Source organism: Oryx dammah, unplaced genomic scaffold (genome assembly GCF_014754425.2).
Source record: "Oryx dammah isolate SB20612 unplaced genomic scaffold, SCBI_Odam_1.1 HiC_scaffold_3, whole genome shotgun sequence".
NCBI classification, from domain to species: Eukaryota; Metazoa; Chordata; class Mammalia; order Artiodactyla; family Bovidae; genus Oryx; species Oryx dammah.
Window position 1 is genome coordinate 6,071,234 of NW_024070187.1, and position 27,976 is coordinate 6,099,209.

Here is a 27,976-nt window from a genome sequence, read left to right on the forward strand (position 1 = left end):
TGTTGCTTCCTGACCTGCATACAGGTTTCTCAAGAGGCAGGTCAGGTGGTCTGGTATTCCCATCTCTCTCAGAATTTTCCAAGTTTATTGTGATCGACACAGTCAAAGGCTTTGGCATAGTGAATAAAGCAGAAATAGATGTTTTTCTGGAGCTCTCTTGCTTTTTCGATGATCCAGTGGATGTTGGCACTTTGATCTCTGGTTCCTCTGTCTTTTCTAAAACCAGCTTGAATATCAGGAAGTTCACAGTTCACGTATTGCTGAAGCCTGGCTTAGAGGATTTTGAGCATTACTTGACTAGCATGTGAGATGAGTGCAATTGTGCGATAGTTTGAGCATTCTTTGGCATTGCCTTTCTTTGGGATTGGAATGAAAACTGACCTTTTCCAGTCCTGTGGCCACTGCTGAGTTTTCCACATGTGCTTGGCATATTGAATGCAGCACTTTCACAGCATCATCTTTCAGGATTTGAAATCGCTCAACTGGAATTCCATCACCTCCACTAGCTTTGTTCCTAATGATGCTTTCTAAGGCCCTCTTGACTTCACATTCCAGAATGTCTGGCTCTAGATGAGTGATCGCACCATCGTGACTCTTTGGGTCGTGAAGAACTTTTATGTACAGTTCTGTGTATTCTTGCCACCTCTTCTTAATATCTTCTGCTTCTATTAGGTCCATACCATTTCTGCCCTTTATCGAGCCCATCTTTGCATGAAATGTTCCCTTGGTATCTCTAATTTTCTTGAAGAGATCTCTAGTCTTTCCCATTCTGTTCTTTTCCTCTATTTCTTTGCATTGATCGCTGAAGAAGGCTTTCTTATCTCTTCTTGCTATTCTGTGGAACTCTGAATTCAGATGCTAATATCTTTCCTTTTCTCCTTTGCTTTTCACTTCTCTTCTTTTCACAGCTATTTGTAAGGCCTCCCCAGACAGCCATTTTGCTTTTTTGCATTTCTTTTCCATGGGGATGGTCTTGATCCCTGTCTCCTGTATAATGTCATGAACCTCATTCCATAGTTCATCAGGCACTCTATCAGATCTAGGCCCTTAAATCTATTTCCCACTTCCACTGTATAATAATAAGGGATTTGATTTAGATCATACCTGAATGATCTAGCAGTTTTCCCTACTTTCTTCAATTTAAGTCTGAATTTGGTAATAAGGAGTTCATGATCTGAGCCACAGTCAGCTCCTGGTCTTGTTTTTGTTGACTGTATAGAGCTTCTCCATCTTTGGCTGCAAAGAATATAATCAATCTGATTTCGATGTTGACCATCTGGTGATGTCCATGTGTAGAGTCTTCTCTTGTGTTGTTGGAAGAGGGTGTTTGCTGTGACCAGTGCATTTTCTTGGCAAAACTCTATTAGTCTTTGCCCTGCTTCATTCCATATTCCAAGGCCAAATTTGCCTGTTACTCCAGGTGTTTCTTGACTTCCTACTTTTGCATTCCAGTCCCCCATAATGAAAAGGACATCTTTTTTTGGGTGTTACTTCTAAAAGGTCTTGTAGGTCTTCATAGAACCATTCAACTTCAGCTTCTTCAGCGTTACTGGTTGGGGCATAGACTTGGATTACTGTGATATTGAATGGTTTTCTTTGGAAACAAACAGAGATCATTCAGTCATTTTTGAGATTGCATCGGACTCTTTTGTTGACCATGATGGCTACTCCATTTCTTCTGAGGGATTCCTGCCTGCAGTAGTAGATATAATAGTCATCTGAGTTAAATTCACCCATTCCAGTCCATTTTAGTTCGCTGATTCCTAGAATGTCGACGTTCACTCTTGCCATCTCTTGTTTGACCACTTCCAATTTGCCTTGATTCATGGGCCTCACATTCTAGGTTCCTATGCAATATTGCTCTTTACAGCATCGGATCTTGCTTCTATCACCAGTCACATCCACAACTGGGTATTGTTTTTGCTTTGGCTCCATCCCTTCATTCTTTCTGGAGTTATTTCTCCACTGATCTCCAGTAGCACCTACTGACCTGGGCGGTTCCTCTTTCAGTATCCTATCATTTTGCCTTTTCATACTGTTCATGGGGTTCTCAAGGTAAGAATACTGAAGTGGTTTGCCATTCCCTTCTCCAGTGAAGAGGTACTAAAGAGCCTCTTAAAGGGGGAGTAAAAACCTGACTTAAAACTCAACATTCAGGAGACTAAGATCATGGCATCTGGTCCCATCACTTCATGGCAAATAGAAAGAGAAAAAGTGGAAAAAGTGACAGATTTTATATCCTTGGTCTCCAGAATCACATGAAATTAAAAGACACTTGCTCTTTGGAAGAAAACCTTTGGCAAACCTAGACAGCGTATTAAAAAGCAGAGATGTCACTTTGCCGACAAAGGTTCATATAGTCAAAGCTATGGTTTTTCCAGTAGTCATGTATGGATGTGAGAATTGGACCATAAAGAAGTCTGAGTGCCAAAGAATTGATGCTTTCAGATTGTGCTGGAGAAGACTCTCGTGAGTCTCTTAGACTGCAAGGAGATCCAACCAGTCAATTCTAAAGGAAATGAATCCTGACTATTCATTGGAATGATTGATGCTAAAGCCAAAGCTCCAATTTTAGCCACCTGATACAAAGAGGCAACTCATTGGAAAAGACTCTGTTGCTGGGAAAGAGCAAAGGCAAAGGGAGAAGGCGGCAGGAAAGGATGAGATGGCTGGATGGTATCGTCAACACAATGGACATGAGTTTGAGCAAACTCTGGGAGATAGTGAAGGACAGAGGAGCCTAGCGTGCTGCTGTCCATGGGGTCACAAAGAGTCAGACATGACTTAGTGACTGAACAAAAACAATAAAAGTAGTTAAAATACACATCTCAGGAAGAATTTCAATGACCCCACTTTCTTGCAGAAAAGCATAAAAATCATCAGTTTGATATATCTGTTCTGTTTGATTCAGTTCAGTTCTGTCGCTCAGTCGTGTTTGACTCTTTGTGACCCCATGAATCGCAGCCTGCCAGGCCTCCCTGTCCATCACCAACTCCCAGAGTTCACTCAGACTCACGCCCATAAAGTCAGTGATGCCATCCAGCCATCTCATCCTCTGTCGTCCCCTTCTCCTCCTGCCCCCAAACCCTCCCAGCATCAGGGTCTTTTCCGATGAGTCAACTTTTCGCATGAGTTGGCTAAAGTACTGGAGTTTCAGCTTCAGCATCAGTCCTTCCAAAGAAATCCCAGGGCTGATCTCCTTCTGTGTGATTAGCAGTAGTCTTTTACTGAGATGTATACTCGACTGCCAGTATTTTCTAGCAAAAACTTTCATGTGTACACTGGCTACTCCCCCGCCTCTTCAGAGCAGTTTCTCAGAGCTACTGAGAGACTGTCTCCCAGGCTGTCATCCTCAGTAAGACCCTGAATAAAGCTTAAAGTCACAACTCTATGTTGTGTGTTTTTCTTTAAGTTGACAGTATGGTGCTATCTCTTAAGTTTTTTAAATCTTTAAGATAGTACTCATATTTAGGGAATATTTCAAGTGCTGGCTCTTTAAAACTTTTTTTTTTTAATCAGATTGCCAAGAGAGTCATTTATTCATAATTTTTAACAAGAAATATCAAAAAGCTGTGCTTGCATGGTCACACTGACCAGGGAGCTCACATTCCTGCTGATGGTTTTAATAGTATGTAAGAAGATCCAAGTCATTTTTTTAAAGTTTTACTTAAATATGCTTTGTTATGATGAAGTGTTCAGTTTAATCAAGGTCCGTCATGGGGCAGTATAGAGAATAAGTGATCAGAAGCAGTGGAATGACGAACATGGTAGATTCTCTGAGTCCAGGGTGGTTTTAGAAATTCAACCAACACATTATCAAGTCATATTACCATTGGCTATGCTCTTGCTTAGGACTGATTTTTTCAATATTATGAAAGAAAGAATTAATAAAGAGTAATATTAAATTAAGAATAATACTATAATATGAAAATATGGGTCTAAAACCTCTTAACTTACACGTGAAACTGATCATATTTTCAGGTAAGCTGTTTTTTTAGTTTTTAAATGTTACAGTTAAAATGTTGCCAATCAGCATGAAATTCTTTTAATGTGCCTGGAAGCTGATACTGTAGAAACTAAAATTTAAAAATATGTAGTAGATAAGATTAATTCTTTGGGGTGAAGACTATTTCAAAAGAATTTTTTAATAAGGAAAAATGAAAAGGCTCTTTAAATTGATTTTCAAGTTAATTTTTATTACTCATACAATTTTGATTTTCAGTATGAATCTTTCAAATACAGTCTTTTGGGATTAAACAAAGGTAAAAATGTTAAGCTAATAAGCAGGAGAACATAGTCATTTTAGTAGATGTGTGGATAGTGTAAGTACTTCTACTTTGAAAAAAAATCAAATGTGAAAATCTACTTTCTCTTACAAACATTTCTACAGTTCCTCTCTAATTATAATAACTGAACCTATTTGATATATTTTTTATCCAAAGTTTCAATTCATTAATGTATATATGTGTATGCTTGAGCCCTAACTGTGTAGCCCTTTCCAATATGAGCGATGAGGCCAAAACATGAGATACATTCAGAAATAAATGGACTAGAACCATGTAGTTTTAAAATTCAAAATACAAGCAGTGTTTAAATCATCTCAATAACAGATATTTCACACACATGCAATTATATTTTTAAACTGAAGATGGAAAGAGGTGCCAAATTAGTGTACTTCAAGACAGTGCTTTTTAATCATGGTAGCGCAGAACTGTTTCTACCTCTGTGATTGCTACTAGTAGAAAAATGTCTTACAACACATGTGGTGTATATTTACAAAGCAGATGGCACTAGTGGTAAAGAAGCTGCCTGCCAATGCAGGAGACGTAAGAGATGCGGGATGGATCCCTGGGTGGGAAGATCCCCTGGAGGAGGGCATGGCAACCCACTCCAGTATTCTTGCCTGGAGACTCCCCATCGACAGAGGAGCCTGGCAGGCTTCAGTCCATAGGGTCGCACAGAGTCAGACACGACTGAAGCAATTTAGCACACATGCAAGCTCTTCTCTGAAAAGAGTATTATTTGGAATATAAGACAAACCGATTTTATTTATGTATTATTATTTTGGCTGGTCTGTGCAGCATGTAGGATCTTAGTTCCCAGACCAAGGGTGGAATCTACGCCCCTCACAGTGGAAATGTGGAGTCTCAAACCACTGGACTGCCAGGGAAGTCCCAAACTGATTTTATTTTTGTGAGAACAGTAGTTATCTAGGTTTTCTCAGCAGGAATCATATGTCAGCATGGCAGCCTTAGCTCAAACATTATCTTGAGTGTAAGCAGTATAACTTTACTCCTTTTGTGAAAACTGGAGATAAATACCCATACATTTTGTGATGATTTGACAACACACCTTTTTTTTTCAGAATTATATCTGCAACGTATGAGTCCTTGAAACATTGACTTCTAATAGAAATGAGACATTAATTTCCCTGCGAATGAAAAATATCCAACTTTCCTGCCATGTGTTATATTTTCTTTTTTTTTTTTTTTTGATGTTTGGAATAAATTCAGATAGCTTAATACAATGATTATTTTGATCTAGTGCATGCAAAGAGGGACCTGTCTGTTTCATAATAATATTTAAGTTTAAAATGTCTGCATCTCTCTATTTTAAGTCTAGTGAAAATTTTAGTGACTAATATAATGTATTATATATCAGCCTCTGGAACTGAAGTATCTAAAATCTAAGGAACGAAGGAAATAACTGCTAGCATTTATAAAAGGAAACAACAAAATAGGATATGATCTTGTACAAAATTCCTTCTGCTAAATTCTACATATCTTAAAACATTGACATCTAGAATAAATGAACCACCACAAAAATTTTTATGTGGGGATTCCTGAGAATTGCTGACAGATTAACCAATATACCAGGCATTATTTTTTTTAATTCCACAGGAACTCTTTAGGAATCCATAATTATATCTTCTAATTTGAGATATAATTCAAATTTCTATGAAGTACTCTACTTTTCTTAATAATTGAACTAATTAGTATCTGGGTGATTGTATTACCAGTAGAATTTACTGTGATTTCTTCAGCTTTTTTTTTTTTGTTTGTTTCCAAATAAAGGATTACTTGTATCCTGGCAGTTTTTAAAAAGTATTATTCTGTGAGAGAGATGATCATAATAATAAATTCAAGAGTCAAAAAAGTAAAACAAAGCAAAATAACCATATTTAGAAACCTAAGAATGTTTTGAACACTCAAGATGTTTTTATTTTTTAAATATTCTCATACTTGTTCATGATGTAAAGTACTTTGAATTTCTTTGTGTTTAATCCTTTGTGGGTGTGACAGTGAGGAGCAGATGTTTACCTGATGGTCATGCTAACCAGGCATGGGTCATGGAGTTGTCCAAGCAACTGTTTAACTTCCTTTGAACATCCTGATGAGCTTTTCTAGAGAAGCATCACTTGTTGCATACGCTTCTGTGGCATGCTTTCTGTAATTAAATAAATATTCATGACCTACAGTTGTACAATAACAGACACATCCATCCACCACTTCCTTTAATCCATTAATAGCTTTTTTTCTTCTCATCAGCCCTCACTCATGTAACACATAGCTCAAACCCTGCTGCCCAACAATTCCTCTTGGGCCTTTAACGATACATCTTGTGACACCAATGACCTAATCCACTCTTAAACTTAGTTTGATATTTATATGATTAGCAACAAAAATCAATAATGCATCATAGATCATTTTACAAATGAGAGAAACTCAGTTCAGAATATCAGAACTGTTAAACATCGAGGAGATTAAATAATCTGATCTTCTCATCTGTAAGTGAGGACATCTGAACTGAGTCTATTCCTGTCTCGGGCGCCTGCCTTTAAATACATTAAAAATAAATCCTATACCTACATCTTCTATTCCCCACATATTCCACCACTTACCTCAGAAGTCCAACTGAAATGTATAATTGTCTTACTCTCAAATATTTATTTCTTTCTGAGAATGTCTTTGTCTCAATTCAAAAAACCAAATATGAATGTTATCAAATTTTAAAATATATTTCAAGGAAATGCTTAAAATAACACCAAGGAAATCCTTTTTATATAATTACTGCTCATATTACCATTGGAAGCTTCTCCAATGTTATATTCCTTGCTGTTACTGCTAATAACAGTTAGCATACCATGTTTCATTAATTCCATCCTGGACTAAGGCACATACAAGAACATAGTTCATTTCATTTTAATTGAGAAGAGTTAATTGCCTAAATTCTCCATATTAATGAAATAAATGGAATTTCTGTGTCATGAGCACAGGAAATGAGTTCTTCTTTAAAGAAATTCTCTATGCATCTGCAGAGGAGAAAGTGATTTACACTCCAATGTGCATACACACACAGATAAATGACCTATGAGAACAAGCCAAGATCAAAAGTGAATCTAAACTATTAGAAAAGTGGAAAACACTGCAAAGAAACATAAAAAAAATCTAGGTGGCATACGACCAGTTCTGCTAACTTCATGTTTGACGTCTCCATCCCCTCGGGTGTGGGTTATAGTTGCAGTTGGTTGTGGAGAGACAATAATCAGACCTGGTCTCCATGGACATTATTTCAGAATCGTTTCTGGAAGGCTGCCTGTAATATGCATGTAGTGCTTGTGAACCATACTGGGAGTTGGGCATACTATAATTGGGTAGGGATGCAACATTATATTCTTGCTTTGCAAATGAGCCCACACTGGTCTTCTGGGTTTGAGGGACATAGGACAGTCTTGCATTCCATTCCTCAGACTGCCCTGGAAGCACCTTTCTACGAGCTGCTGAGACCACATTTGCCACAATGGATTCCTGAATGTTTCTGGGTCTGAAGGCCTCATCCACTAAGCCAAGGGGAGACTTGGCAGCTGCTTCCCAAGGAGTCAGTCTCTTCTTTGCTTCCTCGAGCCCGTCAGTTGGTTTGCTAGCGTAGCTGTATGCAGGCTGGTATAACCAAGGAGATGTTGCAGAGATGGCAGGTGGGACTGGTCTTCCAGGAAGAGAAAGAGAGCGTCCAGTCTGCTAGAAATAATGAAAATGTTAATATATCTCATTCATTTTGGTTTATGCTGACTGGCTGCTAGTCCAAAGCATTCTCCACACCATTACTAAGCACTATAAAAATCAACATATCCCCACAATGCTTATAATTAAAGCCAAAATAGGCTGCCTCTGCCTGGCGCATGATTAGTGCTGGTCTGGGACTTGACCTTCCTTTAGGACCTCCTTGCTCTGCTTTTCTGAACCCATAGCTCTAATTGCTACCGTCTTTCTTAGGCATCACCACCATTGCAAGCACCCTGTCGTCACTGGGGCCACCCTTACTTCTGTCTACCCTCTTCATATTCGTATCTACATCCACAGCCCACCCTCATTCTAGTCCTGTTTTTCTAATACCAAATAAGCATAAATATATAAATAACTCTGGAAACAGACCATGTTCTACTGGGCTTTGTACTTTTTCCAAGTGACTTTTAATATTTTGTCTTACTTTTATCTTATTTAATATTTTCCGTTTGATGGAGCAGATGACAGTTTTCCAGCCAAGTTCTGTTTATATATTGGTGAAGACCAGGTGGATCTTTATTTCCTGAGTGTAGTATATTGCCTGTGTCTATGAAGGAAACAGTGCAGCCACTTGTTTCATTTGTGCTTTGGTCCCTTTTATGCATATGGAGAAGGCAATGGCACCCCACTCCAGTCCTCTTGCCTGGAAAATCCCATGGACGGAGGAGCCTGGTGGGCTGCAGTCCATGGGGTCACTAAGAGTCGGACACGACTGAGCGACTTCCCTTTCACTTTTCACTTTTCACTTTCATGCATTGGTGAAGGAAATGGCAACCCACTCCAGTGTTCTTGCCTGGAGAATCCCAGGGATGGGGGAGCCTGGTGGGCTTCTGTCTATGGGGTCACAGAGTCGGACACGACTGAAGCAACTTAGCAGCAGCAGCAGCATGCATATTACATTCCTTATTTCTTTGAGAGTATGTGTCCCTGAAACATTCCCTTGTGTATGCTAAGTGTTCAGTTTGTCTAATATCATGAATACAACTCTGTGAAAGCTTTTACTCATTCTCTATTTCCAGGGACCTTGAAGTCTGGTTATACAGATTACTTCCTTATACATTCCCATTTGCTTGAGACTCTTAGGAAAACTCCTGGCAAAAAGTAGCAAAGAAACACTTAAGAGAAATGAATCAACTTGGGAGTATCATAACATTGTGTTTCTTGAACAAAAAGCATTTCCATGCTTTAAAATGTGTTCAAATTTCATAAATGGTTTCAATATATTTTCTTTCTATATCAAGTTCTTAAATTTAAAATGAATAGCAACACCTAGACTTGGACAAAATATCTCAGATTAAAATGTTTGGGGTTTTTGTTGTTGTTGTTCCATTAGGCACACAAAGGTAGGTGGTTCGTTGTTGTTTTGCATATAAAGAATAAGAGAGTCAATATAATGGATCTTGATTCTGTCTTTTTAATCATTGAAGCTTTAATAATAATGGAAAATTCCCTGGCAGTCTAGTGGTTAGGACTTGGTGCTTTCACTGTGAGGGCCCCGGGTTTTATCTCTGGTCGGGGAACTAAGATCTCACAAGCCACAGGGCATGCCCCCACCCCACGCCCCACCCCCGCCAAAAAAAAAATCCTAGCAAAAACTTGTTTTCATTAATCTCCTTCTCTTAATCTAGATCTAATAAGTTACTATTTAAGGAATTGGTTTCTATTCCACATTATTAATGCATTTGTTTCATTCATTTAACAAAAATTTTTATTGAATTCCTAATATTTCTAGGCATTTTCCTGTGAACTCAAGATACAAAGATGCTTCAGATAAAGTCCACGTCCTCAGGAAGCACACAATCCAGTAGTGGTTTTAGCTCTGCAGTTGTGAATTAGTCAGTCAGAGATCAGTTTAGAGAAGAGACTCATTACCTGTTTTGACCGGACCAATAGTTTTGCACATTAAGAAGTGTTAACATTCAGTATTGTAAGGGCTTCCCAGGTAGCATTAGTAGTAAGGAGCACACCTGCCAAAGCAGGAAACGTAAAGAGTCGCAGGTTCGATCCCCGGGTGGGGAAGATCCCCAGAGAAGGCCATGGCAATCCACTCTAGCATTCTTGCCTGGAGAATCCCATGGACAAAGGAGCCTGGTGAACTACAGTCCATCAGGTCACAAGAGTCAACACGACTGAGCAACTAACACACACATGCCCAACCTTCCATACGATAAAGAGAAATTAGCTCTTATCTCCCATAAACATGTCTATGTCTCCCTTTGTCCTTATCTCTGGAAGAAAGAGAACATTGATCTAGAGAGTCGCTGGGGCATTTTTCACTTTCCAGTGACACCTGTTTTCCATCAGATATAGCAGCTTCTTTAGTCAGATCTTTAAAATAATAGAGACTTAAAGGATGGCAATAAAAGGATCCAAGTCTTCACAGAAATATAGGAGAAGTTCCTGAACATACATAAGGGTTACTACCATCACTGGCTAATAACTAGAAAAAAGAAATAATTATCAATATATTTGGAAGTATGAGGCACAGTGTGAATGCATGCAGCTCGGTGATAGGGCATGCGAAACACTGGATGAAAGAGAGAAAGTTATTTTCTGGTCTTCTTTTACCCACTTAGTCACAAAATCTTCAGAAGAATGGAATCTTAACAGAAATGCAAAAGTTTAAAACACTGTTGAATGACATTCTAAGAACAAAGACATCAGGGATTGTCCTTCAGCTAAGGCAAAAACATAAATCAGTTGAATGTGGAGGAAAAGAGCAAAACTTTGAAGTATAATATTGAAAGAGTAACTCAGAGTTTTCTGAAGATAAAATAACACTGAGTTTACAAAAAAAAAAAATCTTGTAGAATAGACATATGCTAAATATAGCAGCAGTGCTGTGAGGGAAGAGTGCAGTGACCTCAATGAACAAAATGACTGTTGCTCGTCTACATACTCCTCAGTCTGCCAAATGTGACTTCATGCTCCTTTAAGTGCTAACAATAGAATAAAATTACAAATTGCCTTAGGTTAGAAATGCACCTGTGGTATAAACAAATAGTTCTTCAGGCACATTGTTGTTTCTGTTTATGCCAAAAATATTTCAGGCCTCTAGTTTCTGCCTGCACCCAAACCCCTAATTCTAACCTATTTCCCGAAAGCCATTTTCACATCTTGTTCTTTGGTGCTATTTCCTCTGTCAGTCTCTGTCCTGAGGCTCATACTGTTCTCTGCTTGGCTGGGTGAATGAAGCCATGTGAGCCGTCCTGAGCCAGAAATGACCAAAGGCTCCTGAAAATAACAGAAGTGTTTCTTCTGTTCCGGAGTTTGGATGACTGATGGTAGAATCCCAGCATATCATGGGTTAGATTCTGGATTGGAATTTCTACCTTGGATTGTATTATTATCAAAAGAATTTAAAGTTTTGATATGAGAGTGCTTAATATGTTAAATTGGTTATTTTTTGTGAATAATATATGATATGTCATCGAAATGCTTCCTTCTTTTCGTCTCCTACTACCCTTTAATTTTTTTTACCATAAAATTATTTTATTATTAATCTAAACTGGGTTAGATTAAGAAATCTATTTTTTAATAAAAGAAATTTTTTTCACCACTGCTGGATCAAAACTTAGGTCCTGTGACATTCAACTTCCTTTTAGGATTAGACCATCATCATCTTAAGTTACTCAAACCATTATATTTCAACTTATAATATTACAGCCACTGGAATAAGAAATTTCAGTTTCCTCTTAGAGGTAAATCTCTTCTCCTTCCCTAACTAGGGCTCATTTTAGAAGGATCACCTTCCTTCAGGGAAGGCAATGTGTTTAGCTTCTTCACGCTTTCCTCCTCTTCCTCTCCCAGCTTGCTAACCCTGACTTTTACCCTGAGGTGAAAGTGCAAGGATAGAGACCGAAAAAGAGTAGAAATATTTTTTTTTTTACTTTATATAGTAACATCATATTTTGGCTTTTCACTCTCAGAGCCAGGGAGGCGCAGAGAAGGAAACTTCTAAGGGATATTTGAAGATCCCTATCACTGGGGACATCCTGTCTGTAGTCCTCGATTAATGTCAGTTCATCTCAATTCTAGAGTTAACTTGTAACTCGATCTACAACCCCTGGAAAGCTGTCTGCCTACACCTTGTAGCTACTAGGGTCTGTTTGCACCCTTGGACAGGGCCCGGGACGACCCCATCCAGCTCTGCCTTACTTCTGCCCTGCTCTGGTCCATGGGAAACAATCACATCATTTGCCCTTGGGAGTTCAGCAGCAAATTTCCCAATTCTTTGCCACAACAGTTTTTCAGACCATCTCTCACTCTATAGATATCCTGGGAGGGAGTCAGACCCCAGCCCACTCTGACCTCCCATCCATCCTCATGCTGACATCTCATACAAAGTCTTTTAAGAAGTCACTTTAAATCTGTTTTCTCACAAGGCTGGAGGTGAGAGGGCAGGGTCCCCCAACTCCATCTACTCTAAACACACACCTTGATCTACAGAGTTCCAGAATTCCTCCTCACAAAATCCTTTCTTCCTTCCAGACTTCGACTCCCTTTAATAACCTGGAGCTGACTAAAGGGTTCAAGGATTGTGGCAGTAGTTTGCTAATCTTTGAGCACACGAGGGACACTCATGTCTACTGTTTTCTCTGTAAAGTCTGTGTTTATCTGGAATCTCACTTCAGTGTGCAGCCTCTCTTGTATTTGAGGGCCTGGGGGGAAACTTCCACTTTTAATATCCTATTGTATGATATTCTCATTTCATTAGAAAGTATAGTTCTTATTTTCTTTTTAAAATGAAATATAGGCTAAAAATAAAATGACATGAGTGTGTGTTTGTTTGTTTTCCTAGTAACATCAAACAGTCTTGAGATGAAACCTTTTACCTCACCCAGGCCTTGCTCTGGAGAAGGGAGCTCACTAATTTCCAGGCCGTCTCAGTCTTTAAGCTCTAAGTGTTGAGAATGTCATCGCTACATTGAAGCAAACTTTGCCTCCCATCACTTTACCCCATTGAACCCAATAACATAGAATGCATCTACTTACACGCCTATCCAGTCATCCCTTCATGTATTCCCAGTTACTTCCCTTCTCTTGGAATCCTTCCCTGTCCTTATGCTATTCTTCACTTTTCCAACTAAGGGGAAATAACATCGATGGTATTCATTCTCTCAAGTTTTCTACATTCTTCTTTTCCTAGTTTGTTAGATAAAGCTCATGCAAGGATAATATCTTGATCTCCTTAAGTAGATGTACTTAAATAAACAATCGCCAGAAGCAAACCCATGAAGATATCATTCAAACTGACCAAATTGCTGTGTCCTCTGGCAGGTCACATAGTTAATATTGGACTTATTAACAGTAATCTGTGTGTACTTAGAGTAGTGTGTCATTTAAGTGTTGAATCATGAGAGTATATGTCAGTCTTTAGCTGGTCCAGTATAATGTGAAGTGAAGCTGCAAGCATTTGCACTGAACTCATGAATCACCTGATGTTACATATCCCCATCAAAAGAATATACTGGAAGGAAGTGTTTTCCTACCTCTGCCTTTAATAATAGCCACACTAGTAGATCACTTACTGTGTGCCCAGCGGTGATGCTTAATTGCTTTATGTGGAATATTTCATACAATCCTTCATATAACCCCCTGAAGTAGGCACTTTTAAAATTCCTGTTTTCCAGATGAGGACAGTGACACTTAGAGAGGGTAAGTAAGTTCCCTGAGGGTAGAAAGCTAATAAGTCCTGGTGTACGGGGAGTTGAACCCAGGCAGTCTCATATGAGGTTTCTTAAGCAAATACATCTGGCACTATATTTGCAATGAAATTGTTTAGAAAAATATTAAAAAAAAAAAAAAAAAGATTTGAGGGACTTCCCTGGTGGTCCAGCGGTTAAGACATTGCCTTCCAGTGCCCGGGGTTCGCGTTTACTCCCTTGTCAGGAAGATAAGATCCCACATGCCTCTCAGCCAAAAACCAAAAACATAAAACAGAAACAATATTGTAACAAATTCAATAAAGGCTTTAAAATAAAACAAATAAAACATTGCTTAAAAAAAGGGAGGAGGACTTCCCTGGAGGCGCAGTAGATAAGAATCCACAGTTATAAGAATCCATAGTTACTGAGCCCGCGTACCACTATTACTGAAGACTGCGTGCTTTAGGGCCCACTAGGCTGGAGAATCCCAGGGACAGGGGAGCCTGGTGGGCTGCTGTCCCTGGGGTCACACAGAGTCGGACATGACTGAAATGACTTAGCAGCAGCAGCAGCCACAACTAATGAGCTCCTGTGCAGCAACTCCTGAAGCCTGTATGCCCTGGAGCCAGCAAGTTGCAACCATGAGCCTGCATGCTCCAAGTACAGAGGCCTGTGCACCTAGAGCCTGCGCTCTGCAGAGAGAAGCCCATACACCACAGCTGCAAAGTGGCCCGCTCAGTGAACTCAAGAAAGCCTGCGTGCAGCAAGGAAGACCCAGCGCAGCCAAAACCAAGCAAGAAATAAAACAAGCAACAAGTGCAGGTAAATAAGTAAGAAATCATAAACAAGCAGTGTATTAAAAAAAAAAAAAAAGGAAATTTGAATCCAAGGAAACTAAATGGAATGAGACTTTAGAAATTTTGGAAAGGGACATGGAAATCTTAAATTTGGATTAATTGATATTGGCATCTTGCCATTTGTCACAAGCACCAGTAGGCGCCAGTGCATGGGGATATATCACATTGAGAGGCATTCCCTCTCTCTGAAGGGGAGACACAGGGCTCTCTGCTTCCAGGTCAGCTGAAAAGCTCAGAGGAGCTGGGGGCCTTTCTCCACTTAACATGGACCATCTTTTATGTCAATTAGATGTTGATTTATACACACAGCTTGTTAATGAAGTAGCTTAGTGAGCTTCCTTGTTATACAGTCTGGTAACCAATTTAACTTGACATTTTAAAAAAGGAAAGGTCATCTGAGGTTTATCTAGGACAAAGAAGTGAACTCTAAAGCACTGCAAATTGCCGTAGAAGCCAAAGAAGTTTAATGTGATATACTGATATATGCTAGGAAGTTCAAACTATTTCTTACCATAAACCTTAAAAGCTAAAAGAATTGTCTTGACTGAAATCCTGCTCAAACATGCACAGTAGAGAGTCTCCAGATGACAAATATTATTTCAACTCCTTCAACTTCTTTCTCTCTAAACATATATGAACAGTAAACACACATGATATCCCTTATCATAAACAGATTCCAATAATAGCCAGCAGGAATAAATGGCATTTCTTTTGTCTTTTAAATTACTGGTTAAAATTTCTACAAACCAGGGGTCCATAAAGGGGAACATGGATACAAGAAGGCACCAGGCATTAGCCAGTGTTCCATTTGCTCAGGTCAAAATATCACTGTTTGAAGTGATTGTTGACCCCACACCTGAATTGTCAGCTTTAAAATACATACAGCATCTGAACATTCCCTACCACTTCCATTGGTACCATCCCAAGCTAATCTATCATACTCTTTTGCCTGAATTATTGCTATAGTCTCTTAATTAGTTTTCCTGGTTCACCCTTGCTCCTTTAGTCTATCCTCAATATGGCAGTCGACATTATCTTGTTAAAAACCTAAGTCAGATTATGTCACTTAGTCCTCTGTTTAAAACTCTGCCATGGCTTCTCATTTCAAAACAGGGAACTCCAAGTTCTTTCACTGACCCACAAGGCCCTACAGAATCTGCTGATTTCATACCTCCTATACCTCTGACTTCATCTCCTCCTGTTCTGTCTCTCCCACTTTACTCCAGCTACACTAGCCTCTATGTTATTTGAATAGATCAGGTCCACTCATGTCTCAGGACCTTTATACTTGCTGATCCTCTGCCTGGAACACAGAATTCCAGGTATCAGCATGACCCTACTTCATTTTCTTTAGGCCTTGCTCAGATATCATATGATCACTATTGGCTGTTCTCAGACTCTCTCTCTCTCTTCGCACCCTGAAGATTCCCTCTCCTCCTTCCCACCTTTATTTCTACCCTTAGGCTGATGCCTATCTAACATAATAAATGTTTATTTAATTATTCTATTTATCTGCTTCTCCACTCTAGAATTTACCTCCATCCAAAGTAGGCGTTATTGTTTTACTCCTTTAGACATCGCTTGATCTAGAACAGTGCCTAGCAAGTAGATGTTTCATAAGCATTTGTGAAATAAGTGAACAATTTCTAGATCAGACTGCCATAATCAGGAAATTTGGTTATCTTTACCAAAGTTTTTGGTCATGTTCTAAGATGTAGCCCTTCTCACCTGTCAGTTACATATGGCGAGGGCTTCCCACAAATAGACCCATTTCTGCCAGCCGCAATACATGCACACCAAGACGTCTGGCAAAACAGATAGGATTAATCAAATTTACAGACAAATCAAATTTTCTAAACAGGTAAAAGATTTTAACATGCTTCAAACAAACATTTGTTTTTAGGTCAGTGGAAGTGTAAGGGTTTTAAATTGCTTTGATTCTCTAAATGAGAAAAGTCATGGAAAATTATACATGAATCCTAAAGAAAGCCCAAAATCTATTTGTAAGATTTAAAAATTAAGACCAAAGAAGAAAAAGATCATGGAAATTGGGATGAATTAGAGTTGGAGAAGAAAAAGTTAATTTATCACTGAGATTGCAAATAGCTATAGGAAATGGCAGTGTCAGCTAGCTGATCTCTTAGGGGCCATTCCAGCTCTATAGAGTCTTCACTTATAATTTCCTTGAAACTGGAAGCAGGTCAACATCAGAAGGAAGTTCTCCATAGGGATATAGAATTCCTTTATCTAGAGATCTTTAAATATAGGACAAATGCTCCCTTGAGATAATTTAGATACAGTTAGGTAGTCAGGAGAATTTTAAGGTCAGAGAATTTTAAGGTCAGGAGAATTTTAAGGTTAATTTTAAGGTTATTTTTGTTCTAGTCTCTTAATAACAGTGTCTATTTCCTGGGACCTGTCTTCTCAAGTGAATCTTAAATCTTTCTTTCCTGGAGTTTTGAGGAATTCTGTGGTAGCTCTCTCTTATCAAAAAAAAAAAAAAGAAAGAAAAATAGAAGTGTGTCCATTTCTTTAGATAGAAATCAACAGTATTAGTCTGCTTACTAAGAATGTACAGATAACCAGTACAGGTGGCTTGGCGGTAAAGAAACTGCCTGCCAAGCAGGAGACTCAGGTTCGATCCCTGGGTTGGGAAGATTCCCTGAAGAAGGAAATGGTAACCTGCTCTAATATTCTTGCCTGGGAAATCCCATAGACAGAGGAGCCTGGTGGGCTACAGTCCATGGGGTCACAAAAGAGTCAGACACAACTTAGCAACTAAACAACATTTATCTTAATTCATCTTAAACTATCAGATTAAATTTTGGGTTCTAAAACAATAGACTTAAAAAAAAATTGTTTCATTTTAGATTTGAAGGCAATCTTTTCGTGAGAAAGAGTAAGAGTTCTGACTGACAATAGGAGCCAGTATGTTGTATTGGAAAGAATGTGAATTTGAACATCACATTGACCTAGGAGTCCTGCCTTTGCCTCTTTTTACCCATATGATTCAGCCTCTCCCAGCCTTACTTTCATTGGTTGTAAAATGGTAAGAATGCTGGCTATTTGCTTCAAATGATGGGTAGAGTAGAGATTGTGTTTATAAATCAAATGCCACGTAGCACAACAGATTATTCCTGTTATTGTGAGAAGAGTCCGCGAGGCCTTAAAAGGTGTCAGAGACCTGGTAGAACCTTTTGTTCAAGAGGCAACTGCATAGGCAGGCTGCTGACCCAGGATAAAAATAGGAGGAAGCTGCCTTTGAAGTGGCATTAGCACCGCACGCCTCAGATACTGTTGTGCCAGCCACTGCCTCCCTCATGCCAGGACACAGGCAGCAGGGTTAGCCAGAAACATCACCACTGACCTCATCTCTCTGCAAGCTCTGGGTGGGCCAAAGTATAGACTTCTTAGTCTTTTTTGACAATATTGTAAAGCAGTTATCCTTCCATTAAAAATAAATAATTTTTTAAAGTTATATAGATTTCCACTATAGAAAAGAATGAATGATAGGAAAAGTTCAGCTCTCATCAGTTTCTAGAGAGAATTTCACAATAAAAAAAGGTGTCGATCCTGTATAAAATAAACGAAATTTTCACCTTGTGGGAGGGTTTTGTAGAGAAAAATTATCAGTGCCTGGTATATAGAAAGCACTTCATAAAAGATAGTCATCTTTATTAGTATAAAATTAATATTTATCCTATATCTCATTTGAATTATGATAAATTACCAAACCCACTTAAAATGTGTTTAACTGTGTGAATATACCTTTAGCTGTTCATAATATTCTAAACACCTTTCTTTCCTGAAACAAATCCTGGTAACCATCTCCTCCCTCGCTCATTCACAAAAAGAAAAGTTACCATGAATACACATTTATCCTTAGAAGGAAAGTAGGAATAGGAGATCGTTTCTATAGCTTATGTGCCTGCTGTTTGAAGTAGAGCTAACATCACTTAAGCAAACTTGTTTCCCAACTAGAGTGACTTTTGCTTTCTCAGAGGAAAATTTTATCAGCTAAGATATTAAGAATTCTTAAGATATATGTGGATGCTAGAGAAAAGCTTGCTTGGGCCCTTTGCACGATAACATTCTCCAGATTTCCCACTGGCAGATTTTTAAGCAAACCTTCTGTAACAGCTCCTGATTACATTGATAAAACTGGAAAATCAAGCTGCTTAATGTTAGTGACAGACACCTCAACAACTACACAACACGTGACATTATTTCATAAGGATGTGGAGGACACAGCATGAGGAAAATGACTTCCTTGATCTTCGTAACTGTTTTCCTATTAAATTTCCAAGCTTATTAAGCGGGTGCTTTGGTTCTTATTCTGGGCCGTGGGGAAAATGTTTACCACGATGTTTGTTGGGAAGTTTAAGATCTAGTGCCAAATCATATGTATGTTTCCTTTGTCAAAAACATGGCCCAGAGTGATGTTTAAAATTGGGAATAAAAAAATATAAGCCTTCATCTGGGAAATCACCTACTTGTTTTCTTAAGTACAGAGGAGATAAAAATTTTGTTTAATTGCCTAACCATATCTCTCTGGTACAAGTGATGAATTTTACTTAATGATACCTTTCTTGTTTAAGGGAATTTATACAGTAATTTCATATATGTCATTTCATTTTAAAGACACAGGAATGGCATAAAGTGAGATTTTCAAATGAATAGATAGAAGACCACTAAGGGGGATAATAGATTAAAGCAGAGTGTACCCTGATGTTGTGCTTTTCAAATGCAAACAGGAAATATGGAAACATGTTCTAACAGAAGGGTCCAGGTACCTTCCTTCAAAATAGGAAGTATTTACTTTACTTGAAAATACTAATCCTGGATATAAATATAATCCCATGAATGGTTCAAGGGGATGACTCATAAAGTGTTAGTTAGGATCTTTGTCTACTTGTCAAACATTCAAAACTAGAGAGCACATATTTAACTTTGTCTTTGACATTAGCTGTTATTACAGCTTTTCCTATTGGCATAGCTTTCTTAAAGCACTTACAAAACAGCAATATATAATTATCTAGACATAACATTGCATATTAATACTATAGCAAATTTTTATATGTAGACCACTCATTTATTCAAAAGATCTCATTCCTTGTTATTTCCCTGACCGCTCCTCATTTCCCAAGTTCACCTTCAATTTGATATGATGTTAATAAATTATTGACTATCCAACTGCTAAACAATTGTTTCACTTTCAGTACTGACTCATGCAAACGTACAGATGAATGAACAAAAGCCTTATGATCAGCTACAAACATTTCATCAGCCCTCTAAGCCACTTTGGTTGTGTAGTCTTAGTCTAATATAAAAGGTAAATTCTTCTGGAGGTACTAACATGTCTAGGCCCTTGTAAATACACATTAGAAATTAAGAGAAGAAGAAAAGAGATCCTTCAGTAAGATATGCAACTATCCATTTAAAAAAAAATGCCGGGGAAGGGATGGGGGAAAAATTGTCCAAGAGCTTATCTATTTGCAAAAAAGATTTCTTACATCAGCCAACAAGTACCCCTCAAGCCTGTTTTGATGGTTGTTTCCTAATTCTGTCCTTGTTCTTAATCTTGCTTCTTTCAATATTCATAAATCTAATGAAGATAAGTCCTTTTAAGCCTATAGTTAATAGATCAAGTGACCACTGACCACCTGAAATCACACATGCTAGTGACCTGGGCTGGAACTTTTGTGTGTTTTAGCTGAGAGGAAACTCATGTCCCAGTTCTTTCACGTTTTACAGAGCCTGAAGGAGGTGTGGGTAGGGGGAGAAGCTCTTGCTATTTCTCATTGTGGGTCACATAGTCCCAGGTGAAATCCAGCTTTGATGTTACAACTGGTTGTCTAGATCAGTGCATTTTTTGCAAAAAATGAAGTCTAATAAGACAAAATGAAGTCTGACAATGCAGTGCATCCCCACAATACACTGACAATTAAATGTCTATGCACCATTCACAAAATAAGATTTTGATTTTGACCACAGTTGACAGTGGTAGGTAGAATATTACAGAAGTTTGAGGGGGAAAAAGGGACAAAACGGAGATTGAAGAGTAAAGAAAAAAGATAAATAGTAAATGGTTCTTTTAAAAGATTGCTTTTTGTATGAATGCACAATACGTTTGACATAATTTTATAAACTGGCACACGTGCATTCTAACAGCAAAGGATAGAGATCTAGTGATTGAGGTGAAGTGATTAGCCAAGAGTAGTAGAAGTTCTGCTTTACAGCATTACAAACCCTTTTCTTACTTTACCTAAGGGAGCCTGACTTCTGCCCTAGGACTAGAGGTGTCTCTGAGTTGCAGAATGCTCCCTTCTCAGGAAGTGTGTGTGTGTGTGTGTGAGGAATAGTCAGAAAGAATTATAATTGTTTTACAGACACTGGAGCTAAAGCAAATCCTCTAGTCAGTGCTTCAAGGAAAGAAAAATTATTCTCTAACCTCCTACTCTCTCATTAGTAAAATGACATCTTTAATTTTAAGCTATTTTGCTTCAACTACTGGAATTAAAGTGAGAAGGAACAAACAAATTCTGTCTAGTCAGGTTTTAAACTGACCTTGGTTTTTAAAACACTAAACTACATCAAAATATTCACAACACTTAAAAACCCAAATCTTCTTAAGGAGTTGCTGCTGCTGCTGCTAAGTCGCTTCAGTCATGCCCGACTCTGTGTGACCCCATAGATGGCAGCCCATCAGCCTCCCCCGTCCCTGGGATTCTCCAGGCAAGAACACTGGAGTGGGTTGCCATTTCCTTCGCCAATGCATGAAAGTGAAAAGTGAAAGTGAAGTTGCTCAGTTGTGCCCGACTTTTAGCGACCCCATGGACTGCAGCCCACCAGGCTCCTCCGCCCCTGGGATTTTCCAGGCAAGAGTACTGGAGTGGGTTGCCATTGCCTTCTCCGCTTAAGGAGCTATTTCTATGTAAAATTATAAAATCTTAAAGAGGGAAAGCATTTTAGGGATCCCGCAGTCAGGCTTTCATGAGGTACAGGAGTTCCTGTTACAACACACCTGATAGGCACTGCATCGGAGAACCACAGGCTGTGAACACAGATAAACTTGGATTCAGCCAAGGAGTCTGCTACCCTACCGGCGAGGTGACTTTGGACTATTTTCTTCAGCTATCTGAGCTTTGATTTCCTTATCAATTAAAAAAATGAGGATAATTTCCACCCAATAAGATTGTTGTGAAATTTAAACTAAATACATATACTACAGCCTGTAACACATTTCATGTCTAATATATTAGTTCCTTTTCCATTCCTTCTCTGTAATTTTTTGAAGTCTTCTTAAATTAAACTGAAATTTACTGTCTTATGACTTCCATTTATTAGTCCTGGTTTTCTTTGTCACCAGTGGAGACCTTTACTCTCTCATCCACACCAAAGTGGCTCAAATACCCAGCTCTCCAACCTGCTTTTAGTCTTTACCCCTCCCACTGGTAAATATATAAACATATATCTCATAATACAGAACTTCCAGACACATCACCATCTTTTTAGTTTTAGAAATAAACCGTACTGCATCAAAGGCCTGAAAACAATACTCTTGTTGGGATCAAAGCTGCTACTCAGTGGGCCTACCCGTTCCTTTGTTCCATTCACCCTTCTAACGTCTAAACAGCCTCTTTACTGATTTTGTGTTTTGTCAATCCACCACACCATTTGGCTGTCTTACGTTTAAACAAAAATATTGGAATTTTTTCCTGTGATCCATAAAGTGCACAAACTTCTTTTCAGTTTTGAAGATTGTACCATCATGTTTGTTTTCTTTTTAAAAACTAATTAGCATTCAAAGTGCTTCAAAATTCTCCTTTAGTCTAGATCCCAAAATAAGACTGTTTTGATTATTGCCAGAGAGATTTCAGTTTGTTATTAGTAAGAACATTTTTGATTGGAGATAAGAGACTGTACTGCCCGACGGCCAAGGGAAGTCATACAATCCTTTTCCCCAGAGATAAGAAAAATCAGCCAAGGAACTTTGTAGAGTCTCTTCTCTGGATGATAAAATTGTATCATTCTATTCCTAGAAATATTTATTCTGAGACTTGATGAGAAGCAGAGGGTCAGATAAAATCACATCTCAAGGTCCTGTTTATTCTTTTATTAAAAAAACAAATTTAAAAGACTGTTCAAAGCAAATTATTTGCTACAGACTGTAGAATGGCTGCCTGTGAAGCACTTTCTGATCGGAAAGGGAATTTGCTGCCACCTCCTGGGTCTTTATGATAAAGCTGTCAAGATCAGCAGCACTTCAGGGCCTGCACCCTTCAGACAACATCAAGAGTGTTGGAAAGCAGGTGCTGTTTACAAGTCTGGTTGCCCCAGACTGAATGAACTGGAAACTATTTATGGGTTTTAAAGAATAAAGTTGACTTCAATGTTTTGCGAGTTAGAAAACTGATATTAAACTGTGGTTCGCAGTCTATTAGCATTAGAATCATCCAGGGTATATGTTACAAAACCAAATTCCTGGGCCCCACTTTTCTTTCTTTGCTAAGTCACTTCAGTTTTGTCCGACTCTGTGCGACCCCATAGACGGCAGCCCACCAGGCTCCCCCGTCCCTGGGATTCTCCAGGCAAGAACACTGGAGTGGGTTGCCATTTCCTTCTCCAATGCATGAAAGTAAAAAGTGAAAGTGAAGTCACTCAGTTGTGTCCGACTTTTAGCGACCCCATGGACTGCAGCCTACCAGGCTCCTCCGTCCATGGGATTTTCCAGGCAAGAGGGGCTACTAAATCAGAATTTCCATGCGGCAAGAGGAATCTTAATTTTTCCCTTGGAACAAAAGTTGGAAACCGTATGTTAGGATACTGTGAAGGCAATAGTTTGCAAACACTGAAACACTGTATATAAAGGAAATAGTAACAGTAAAATGAAAAGTTCTACAAGATATATTTTGGTTTGCTCTCAATTTCAGTAATACCACCCGAAGTGAATTGTGACATTTTTCTGGATATTTCATAATGTTGTAGAATTTAAAATATATTTAGCCCATATGGAGTTTCTATGAAGAATTATAATTGGCACCATCTGATCGGAGAAAGCAATGGCACCCCGCTCCAGTACTCTTGCCTGGAAAATCCCATGGATTGAGGAGCCTGGTGGGCTGCAGTCCATGGGGTCACTAAGAGTTGGGCATGACTGAGCAACTTCACTTTCACTTTTTACTTTCATGCACTGGAGAAGGAAATGGCAACCCACTCCAGTGTTCTTGCCTGGAGAATCCCAGGGACGGGGGAGCCTGGTGGGCTGCCGTCTATGGGGTCGCACAGAGTCGGACACAACTGAAGTGACTTAGCAGCAGCAGATAAGCATTAACAAGTAGTCCAGTGGGCCAATCAGTAAACTCTGAATGTGATTAAAAAACAAACTTCCAGCTAAGGGTTGATTTACTTTAAATTAGCATTTTATTTATACAGTCCAGCCTACTCCATACTGATTTTTTAGCCCTTGAGGATGGTTTTACGACTACTTCTTTGTCAGTCTGATATATGCTAGCACACATACACAAACCATGCAAGGAAGAGACCTTGTTATTTTTCACTTTTTAAGAAAAAGTGTAGCAAAATGGCACAAAGGGAAACTAAAGTCAATTTAACTGCATTTGAAACAAAAGATATTTTAGGTTCAGATAAAGTTTTCAGAATCTCATCTTGTTGTGATCTTTCTTCTACATCAGTCCCAACTTCTGGTTCTGACTCAGAAGAATTCTAGAGTAACAGAAAACCCACAAAAATTCCCTGGGTTTTAAAGTCAGCTGGAATTTTAGGTTCCTCCCTATGTCAGTCACTCAGCTTCTGAGAACTGTTTTTTTGTCCCTTGCCCTGTGAGCTGGGAGTCTACTCTGTTTAGACAGAGGTTTCACTCTTTCCGGTTTTGGAAACTGATCATGCTTCTCAGGCAAGGGGATCAATTACTCTAAAGAGGCCATTTTGCTGACCCTTTGTCCTGGGACAGTGCTGGGGAGGAGGGATAAGAACAGCTGTTTGCTGCGCCTTCAGAGGCAGGCAGATTCTGTCAGAACCCCAGCTGCTGCAGGCCTGAACTGGGTGGCTTCGGAGATTGGGATGCCACTTTCTGTGCGGTAGACCTAACTAAGCTTCAGCTATCCCCTGCATGGGCTTCCCCCATGGCGCAGCTGCTAAAGAATACACCTGCAATGCAGGAGACCTGGGTTCGATCCCTGGGTTGGGCCCCTGGAGAAGTGAGTGGTTACACACTCCAGTGTCCTAGCCTGGAGAATTCCATGTATAGTCCATGGGGTCGCAAAGAGTTGGACACAACTGAGCAACTTTCACTTTCACATCCTGCTGGAACCTTGCTCAGGATACCAGCTATCCCATTTTGAGAATATATTTCGTCTACAAGCATTTCCCCATAAGAATTCTCTCTATATTGCCACATACACCACACTTGTTTTCTTTAATATTGGTACTTTGAACTGAACATAGTCCCTTTATAGCAGAGTCTCAAAACTGAAATTGTTTCTTCTAAAAATATATATATATATATATATTATACAGTCTTTTTGAATCCTGGTCTCATCCTTGTACTACAACATTTCTATACAATAGATGAAGACAAAGCAGAAAAAGTTGACCAATAGGCTGACTACAGAGGAATATAGATATATAAAGCTTAGGTAAGAAGAAAACAGTAGAGAAGAAACAAAGATCTCCCAGTAAAAGACTCCTGGGGATAGATTATTCTTCGTGTCCATATCAGATTCATGCAGACATGGCTTTTTCTATTTTTGTTCTTTTAGATTCCTTAAACTGGGATTCATATGAACAAGGAAAACAAATGTTTAATTATCATGTGTGTTTTCCTTCTTGGAAGTTTTTGAAATAGTAGCTATTATTAGTGAAGTACCCTTTACAAGAATATTAATAGCTAACATATGTTGAATGCTTTCTCTGTGCCAGGCCCTGTTTTTTATACACATCAACATACTGGTTTGTCTCATCTTCACAACTTGTGAGATACACCTATTATTCTCTCCATATCACAGCAGAGGGTACTGAGACACAGACACACTAAATCATTATCATTAGCTTAATGTCTCCCAACTAGCAATTCCTGGAATTTAGCAGCAGGCATTTTGGCTTACCACATGCTTTCCCGCTACAAAATGTCTCTGTATGCTTGGTGTTTATGTGTATGCCTCACCTAATCATAGGTGAATTTCACTTAAGAAATGGTTATCTTTTGTTTCCCCTAACTCAAGTTAGGCCTTTTATATATTATTTTAATTTAAATGTTTGCAGAACAGTTTTTCTGCATTATTATTACTAAAATTTGAGGAATTTCCCATCACTATTTTTTCCCCTTAATTTACCTGGTATAAATTAGCATAGCTGGGCTTCCTTGGTGGCTCAGATGGTAATAAATCTGCCTGCAATGCAGAAGATGCAGGTTCAATCGCTGGGTCAGGAAGATCCCCTGGAGAAGAGAGTGGCTACCTGCTCCAATATTCTTGCCTGAAGAATTCCCTGGACAGAGGAGCCTGGTGGGCTACAGTCCATGGGGTCACAAAGAGTTGGACACATCTGAGCAACTAACACAGTAATATATGATGGCTGGAAGTGAGTATCTGAGGAATTTAGTCTAATGCATCAATGGTCATAGCAAACACCCTCTTCCAACAACACGAGAGAAGACTCTACACAGGGACATCACCAAACGGTCAACATCGAAATCAGATTGATCATATTCTCTGCAGCCAAAGATGGAGAAGCTCTATATAGTTAGCAAAAAACAAGATGGGGAGCTGACTGTGGCTTAGATCATAAGCTCCTTATCACCAAATTCAGACTTAAATTGGAGAAAGTGGGGAAAACCACTAGACCATTCAGGTATGACCTAAATCAAATCCCTTATGATTATACAGTGGAAGTGAGAAATAGATTTAAGGGACTAGATCTGATAGACAAAGTGCCTGATGAACTATGGATGGAAGTTCTTGGCATTGTACAGGAGACAGGGATCAAGACCATCCCCAAGAAAAAGAAATGTAAAAAAAGCAAAATGGCCGTCTGAGGAGGCCTTACAAATAGCTGTGAAAAGAAGAGAAGCAAAAAGCAAAGGAGAAAAGGAAAGATATACCCATTTGAATGTAGAGTTCCAAAGAATAGCACGGAGAGATAAGAAAGCCTTCCTCAGTGATCAATGCAAAGAAATAGAGGAAAACAATAGAATGGGAAAGACTAGAGATCTCTTTAAGAAAATTAAACATACCAAGGGAATATTTCATGCAAAGATGGGCTCAATAAAGGACAGAAATGGTATGGACCTAACAGAAGCAGAAGATATTAGAAAGAGGTGGCAAGAATACAAAGAAGAACTAAACAAAAAAGATCTTCATGACCCATATAATCATGATGGTGTGATCACTCACCTAAAGCCAGAAATCCTGGAATGTGAAATCACAAACAAAGCTAGTGGATGTGATGGAATTCCAGTTGAGTTATTTCAAATCCTAAATGATGCTGTGAAAGTGCTGCACTCAATATGTCAGCAAATTTGGAAAACTCAGCAGTAGCCACAGGACTGGAAAAGGTCAGTTTTCATTCCAATCCCAAAGAAAGGCAAAGCCGAAGAATGATCAAACTACTGCACAATTGCTCTTATCTCACATGCTAGTAAAGTAATGCTCAAAATTCTCCAAGCCAAGCTTCAGCAATACGTGAACCGTGAACTTCCAGATGTTCAAGCTGGATTTAGAAAAGGCAGAGGAACCAGAGATCAAATTTCCAGCATCTGCTGGATCATCAAAAAAGTAAGAGAGTGCCAGAAAAACATCTATTTCTGCTTTATTGACTATGCCAAAGCCTTTGACTGTGTGGATCACGCTGAACTGTGGAAAATTCTGAAAGAAATGGGAATACCAGACCACCTGACCTGCCTCTTGAGAAATCTGTATGCAGGTCAGGAAGCAACAGTTAGAACTGGACATGGAATAGCAAACAGACTGGTTCCAAATAGGAAAAGGAGTGTGTCAAGGCTATATATTGTCACCCTGCTTATTTAACTTATATGCAGTATACATCATGAGAAATGCTGGGCTGGAAGAAACACAAGCTGGAATCAAGATTGCCGGGAGAAATATCAATAGCCTCAGATACGCAGATGACACCACCCTTATGGCAGAAAGTGAAGAAGGGCCTCTTGATGAAAGTGAAAGAGGAGAGTGAAAAAGTTGGCTTAAAGCTCAACATTCAGAAATCTAAGATCATGGCATCTGGTCCCTCACTTCGTGGGAAATAGATGGGGAAACAGAGGAAACAGTGTCAGACTTTATTTTGGGGGATCCAAAATCACTGCAGATGGTGACTGCAGCCATGAAATTAAAAGATGCTTACTCCTTGAAAGGAAAGTTATGACCAACCTAGA

General features: G+C 39.0%; 1 protein-coding gene across 2 annotated transcripts in view; it reads right to left on the reverse strand.

Moving 5' to 3' along the window:
* Window positions 1-4,175: 4,175 nt before the first annotated feature.
* Window positions 4,176-27,976, reverse strand: part of SYNPO2 (synaptopodin 2) — a 206,697-nt gene continuing 182,896 nt past the window's right edge. The window contains exon 5 of one of the 2 annotated variants that reach the window (XM_040237391.1): window positions 4,176-8,015. In XM_040237391.1, the coding sequence (XP_040093325.1) occupies window positions 7,479-8,015 (537 nt within the window). In that variant the 3' untranslated portion in view covers window positions 4,176-7,478. Of the gene's footprint in view, window positions 8,019-27,976 lie in introns of both variants that reach the window. The other variant, XM_040237389.1, reaches the window with a different exon arrangement.